Raw genomic sequence first — 6,531 nt, 5'->3', positions numbered from 1 at the left:
TCCCTTAACAATCTCAGCACTAAATTTTTGAACTTTGGTAGCGAGTCAGCAAAAATATCAACTTCCTCGCTGATTGCATTATAAGACCTAGACAGTCGAGATACAGCAGAAAAATCCCTTAGATTTGTTCTCGCAGGTGGTTTATGGAATAACCCGGCTTTTAAAGTCGCTTTTCTAGGTACTCGGGAAGGAACACGCAAACCAAATGTTTTCAAAAGTGGTGGACAATGGAACTTATATCTTAAGACTTTGTAAAGAAATGTTAAATCTAGTAGGTACCTGCGAGTTGATAGACTGTCCATCTTGAATTTCCTCAAGTTATCTTTATATGAAGTTTGTCGCTTATATACCCCAAATGAGAAAGCAAGATGTCTGACAAATCGCTTTTGAACCCTCTCTATTCGAAGTTGGTGAATATTGTATTGTGGTGACCAAACAACGCTGCAATACTCAAGATTACTACGAACATAACTATTGTATAAAGCTATCTTTATTTTTGGCGTGCGAAATGATTTAGTATTTCGAATGATAAATCCCAACATCTTAGACGATTTACTTATAATGGTGTCTACATGGGGCACAAATGTTAATTTAGCGTCAAAAGTAATACCCAAATCTCTTATTTCAGTTTTTTCTTGCAAGACTTTGCCATCTATTTGATATGGCGCCTTGATAACGTTGTGATTTCGGGTAAATGTAATAGAGAAGCATTTTTCTGTGTTGAATGACATTCTATTAACCGCACACCAATCCGTTAATGCATCCAGATCACATTGTAGTAGTTGACAATCTAAAGGTCTTGTGATGGTTTTACATATTTTTAGGTCGTCAGCGAAGAGATAAGCAGTACTATGTTGTATGCAGGGTATTATGTCATTAATGAACAGATTGAAAAGCCAGGGGCCTAAGTGGGAGCCTTGAGGAACCCCCGAAGCAACTGGGAATGCTTTAGATTCAAACCCCTTTAACACCACATACTGTGTTCTATCTGACAAATAAGACTTAAACCATTCTAGTAGAGAGCCGTATCTATACTAATATAATAAAGCTGAAGAGTTTGTTTGATTGTTTGTTTGTTTGAACGCGCTAATCTCAGGAACTACTGGTCCGATTTGAAAAATTCTTTCAGTGTTAGATAGCCCATTTATCGAGGGAGGTTATAGGCTATATAACATCACGCTACGGTCATTAGGAGCGGAGTAGCAACGAAAAATGTAACAAAAACGGAGAAAATTTTGCCCCATTCTCTTAGGTGACGCAAGCGAAGTTGCGCGGGTCAGCTAGTACCCCATAAGATTGTAATTTCTGAACCAATCGTTTATGACAAACCTTGTCAAACGCCTTGGAAAAATCCATATAGATAGAAGTAATTTGTGAGCCAGAATCTACTGCGTTTACCAACTCGTTGTGATATGTAGCTAAATTAGTGCAAGTAGAACGAGATGAAATAAACCCGTGCTGTTCATCAACAAAAATCTGTTTTGTATGATTCTTTAGGTAAGGGTATATAAGGGCTTCGAATACCTTAGCAAAGACGGACAATATTGATATAGGCCTATAATTAGAAATAATTTCTTTGTTTCCATGTTTAAAGATGGGCACTACCTTGGCGGTTTTCCATACAGTCGGAAATATTCCTGTTGTCATGGATTTGTTTATAATTATGAACAATGGAAGGCTTAAAGACGTGGCGCATTTTGAGATGAAGCACGGTGGTATCTCGTCAGGCCCCGCACCTTTGTTTATGTCGAGTCGTTTTAAGTAATTAACGACACTGTCGTGAGTGACATATATTCGCCCGATACTACTTATATCTAATGCAGGTATACTAGGTGGTACGTAATTGTCCGAGGTTGTATCATAGGTTGAAGAAAAATATGACGCAAACAAGTCACAGATATCTGTTCCATTAGACACACGTAAGTCATTTAATGTCATGGTTTGCGGTATTTCGACTATATTATTACGCTTATCTTTTAAGTACGTATAAAAGCATTTAGGATTAATTATAATACTACTTTCGACTTTGCTGACATAATTATTATAGCAAGTAGTGGCAAGTTGTTTACAATTTTTATTTAAAATTTTAAGTGATATCTCATCCATTGGATTTTTGAACACTCTAAACCTGTGTAATAGTTTGTTATTTTCTTTAGTTAACTTAATCAGTTTATTGTTGAACCAAGGTGGGTACTTTCCTTTTGCAATCTTCGTTTTAGGTACATATTTGTCTATAACTTTATATAATACATTGTATAGCAATGAGACCATATCATTAACGTCACCGAACCGCGAAAATTCACTTATCCAATTTACCTCATCTAGCTCCGCTATAATTTTGTCATAATCTGCTCTGCGAAAGTTGTGCTTGAAAGTATTATTATTCTTTAAAGTAATGCTCTCAACAAAGCTTATAGTTATTTCTAAAGGGTTGTGGTGAATATCAATACCAACTAAAGCATTGTCAGACGATCTGACTTCTATATTTTCCATGTTACTTAGAACCAAATCCAAAATTTTGTTTCTGGCGTTAGTAACTTTATTATGTTGTGTAAGATTGTTCAGTGATAAGAAATCAATAAATGTTTGCCCCAATGATGAGTACTGATTAAGAGTAGGTTTATTGACGTTCTTACAATTGGACCATGAAATACAGCTTAAATTAAAATCTCCAATCAGGCAAACGTTATCTACAGTTTCGGATATGTGATTAAAATTGTCCAAAAAATGCTCTACGATACTCCTATTTAACGGAGGTGGGAGGTAAACAGCACATAATAAAACGTATTTCTGACTACTAATTTCTACTTTAATATAAATATCCTCACATTGGCTCTCAAAGCTGCTATATCTAGTGGAATAAAATCTATTTGAAATTGCTATTAACACACGACCGCCTTCTTTATTTGCATGAAATCCGGTATTTTCCCGATCCCTCCTATATACTGTATAACGACTATCAAACAATTCTGCATCGAAAACCCTATTATTTAGCCAAGTTTCGGTCAATATCACTACATCATAGTTTGCACAAGCAATATTACACATGAATTCATGAGTTTTGGTACGCAGACCCCTAACATTTTGGTAATATATGTTTAAATGACTGAATTTTATTCTGGTTTATGTATAGATGAAACATAAAAAAAAAGAAGTTAGTATACATATATTGACTAAACAAGCTACTACAGTTATATAATATTTTTTAAAGTATCCAGATTTTTAACATAAATGGATTGATCGGTTTCAGATTTTCTCATGAAGACTCGGCCTTGTTTGATCCAAACAAATTTAAATCCCTTCTCTTTAGCCATTTGGCGTGCAGTCGCATGTAGCTTTTTGTTGATCGGTGATAAGTGTTCGAGTATGAAAATTGGTGTTTTATTTCCGCCTATGCCGATGTGACTGGAATTTATCTTATCCTTCGGGTTCGCCTTATTGAACTTAATAGTTTTAGCCAAGAACGTGTCTCGAAGTCTTGGTGTCGCGAACTTAACGACGATAGCTCGAGGTCTTTTATCTTCCCTATTGCTCTTGGCCACTCGAGTGCAATGATGAATATCGGTTTCATTCAGGTTGCAAGAAATCACCTTTGAAATTTGCATTACGGTAGATACTAAGTTTTCTTGTTTATGTTCGGGAACACATTGTATTTCGATATTATTATAGCGGCTGTGCTGTTCTATGACCTGTATTCTGGTTAGCAAATCCTGCACTGTGGTACTCATTTGGTCTTTTTCTTTGTAAAGTCTTCCCAATGTATCCTGGTAAGTGTTAATTGCCATTTTGGTGCTTTCATATGTCTCGTTCAAAAATTTTACGCTGTTTTCCAATGTTGATAATTCACTTTTAATCGCCTGAAACTAATTGCTTCAGTGTTTGTTGAAACTCATGTGCGATTTGGGACTTCATAAGTTTAAATTCTTCTCTTATAATCTCACGAACGTCATCCTTGGTGATAGCAGTTCGGTGTAAGCCTGAGTTCAAGCCATCTTCGCTCGACGTGGGATTGATATTGGAAGTCTTTTTTCTTTGGGTGATATTTTCGTTACTAGGTGGAGAGTACTTTACGGTGGTCAACTTGTCCGATGACTCTAATGCGTATCTATTGTCCGCGCGTAATGGAGTCTTGCTGTCGTCGGTTTTGGTTGGAGTAGCCCGACATCCATAGCACTTCCATTTATTTTTCTGGTCAAAGCTCATAGTAGAATAGCGTTTCTCCGATACTTTCGCGCATTGCAGATCGTACTTAAGCTTACAAAGTGCACAACTTAAAGAGTCTTTAGTAGGAATCTTATTGCGGCATCCCGAGCATATTCCAAACACATTAGCCATAGTGCCAAAAAAAAAAAATTTTTTTTTTTTTTTTCAAGGTATATTAAATTTATTATTTATTCGTTTAATACATGCAGCATTCAAAGCGATGCAGCGCTTAGTTGTGAGCGCTATGCGTGTAAAGCTTTTATATGTGTGCGTAGCAGCGGGCAGACCGCGGGTTGCGCAGGTCAGTTACGTTCGAACATTAACGGCCGGTGCAAAAAGTTTTATAATGTTTTTGGTGTTTACTCACTCAATTTGGAGAGTACAGCATGCACACTAGTATCACTATGTAGGTCACTTCACAGGCTTTCTAAGGATGTATGAATTAATAAGAAATATTAGGTTTTACTACAAATTTTCAATTTAAATAAACGGATCAATAAAATATTGATGTGGCATAGTCTTTGACCTATGACTGTGATTTATTTATTTCCTTGAGGGTTCTGCACAGCTTACAATGATTTGTGCAGAATTAAAAATAAAAAACATTACGCCAATTACGAAGAACACATTAAGCAAAATCGTTATTATCACGATGTAAACGTGGTAGGAGATAATAGTTTCATATACAATGACATAATATACAAATGAGATTGATTTACAGCTAATTAACGTACATGTCATGTTAGTGTTACTGATTTATGTTTTTTGTGAGTGTGTATGTGATTGTGTAGTGTGGTGAGTGTATGTGTTCGTGTGTATGAAAGGAAAGAGTTAACTAGAAATTGTGGTCTGGGTGTAGTGATTGCAGAATTTTATTTTTGTATAAGTTACGAGAGGTAATGAAAGGGTCTAAGTGTGAGAATTTATTATTATATGCTTCGGGAATGCGAATAAAAGGTGACATTTTTATATAAATTGTTTGTGCAGATGCGGAGGCCAAAAGTGGAGTGTCTGGTTCGTCGTTTGGGTACATTAAAATTAATTTTCTCCAAAATGGTGGAGCAGTCGAATTTGTTGTTGATTACGTCATATAACAGTAGCATGTCAGTAAGCTCGCGTCTATCTTCTAAAGTATTTATTTTATGGTATTTGCACGACTCTTCATACGAATTGAAGTGTAGGTTAGCTCTATAGTTTAAATGTTTGATAAATTTTTGTTGTATTTTTTCTATGGTGTCAATATGTATTTTAAAAATGGTCTCCAGATTACGCAAGCAAATTCCAACAGACTTCGTACATAACTGAAATAAAGAACCTTTAGGCATTGTAAATCTTTATACGGTTTACTATTACGAATAACGAAACCCAGAGATTTATATGACTTACTAACTACTCGGCCAATATGTGCCCTAAAAGTGAATTCGCTATCCAGCAATACTCCTAAATCTCTCACTACTGTAGTTCTGGGAATTTCTTCTTTGCATATTGTGTAGTCGTAGCTAATAGGGGACCTTTTCCGAGAAGAACTAATAATTAGGCACTTCTGGGTGTTAACGCTTATACAATATTTTGTGTAGTAGTCAGATAAACGATTTAAGTCCGATTGGAGTTGCAAACAGTCTGAATGAGAATTAATTTTCCGGAATATTTTCTTGTCGTCTGCGTACATGAGATGATTCGAGTCTTAAAGATAGTTCGGTAAGTCAAAGAGATATATGTTATATAACAGCGGCGAAAGGAGTGATCCCTGAGGGACGCCTGAGGCTATATCTACAAAATCTGACCTGCACCCTCCTATTATAACTGCCTGACGTCTATTTCGTAAATAAGAATCCAGCCAACGCAAAAGATTTCCTTTGATACCCACTGCATTTAATTTCGAAATAAGGATGTTAAAATTCGCGCGAATAAATGCTTTTTCAAAATCTGTATATACAGCGTCAATCTGTGCGTCTTTCATATTTGAAGTTACAAAATTACAGAATTCGAGGAGGTTGGTAGTAACTGTACGAGATTTAACAAAACCATGCTGTGAGGACGGAATACATTGTTGTGAAGCAATCTGAATATGTCTAAATACGACCATTTCTAACATTTTACCAAAATTATTTGATAAGAATATCAGCCTATAATTTATGATATCACTCTTAGATCCCTTCTTATGAATTGGAATTATCTGTCCATCCTTCCATTGCCTAGGGTATATACCATCGTTAATCGATTTCTGAAAAAATATTTTTAAAGGCTTAGTAAGTCCCGTATCGCATTTTTTATAAATATTACCGGTAGGCCGTCAGTGCCAGCTCCCTTTTTACAGTCAAGTTTCCG

General features: G+C 35.8%; 1 protein-coding gene across 1 annotated transcript; it reads right to left on the bottom strand.

Moving 5' to 3' along the window:
* Positions 1-3,191: 3,191 nt before the first annotated feature.
* Positions 3,192-3,785, bottom strand: LOC142985913 (uncharacterized). The gene has a single exon (XM_076134155.1). The coding sequence runs from the start codon at positions 3,783-3,785 to the stop codon at positions 3,192-3,194; it is 594 nt and encodes a 197-aa protein (XP_075990270.1).
* Positions 3,786-6,531: the final 2,746 nt, after the last annotated feature.

Source organism: Anticarsia gemmatalis, chromosome W, assembly GCF_050436995.1.
Source record: "Anticarsia gemmatalis isolate Benzon Research Colony breed Stoneville strain chromosome W, ilAntGemm2 primary, whole genome shotgun sequence".
NCBI classification, from domain to species: domain Eukaryota; kingdom Metazoa; phylum Arthropoda; class Insecta; order Lepidoptera; family Erebidae; genus Anticarsia; species Anticarsia gemmatalis.
The sequence above is the reverse complement of the archived record's forward strand: the minus strand, read 5'-3'. Positions and strand labels throughout refer to the sequence as shown.

Bases quoted from the DNA above. Each gene is read 5' to 3' on its own strand.
- LOC142985913 (XM_076134155.1), bottom strand. From the start codon at position 3,785: ATGGCAATTAACACTTACCAGGATACATTGGGAAGACTTTACAAAGAA.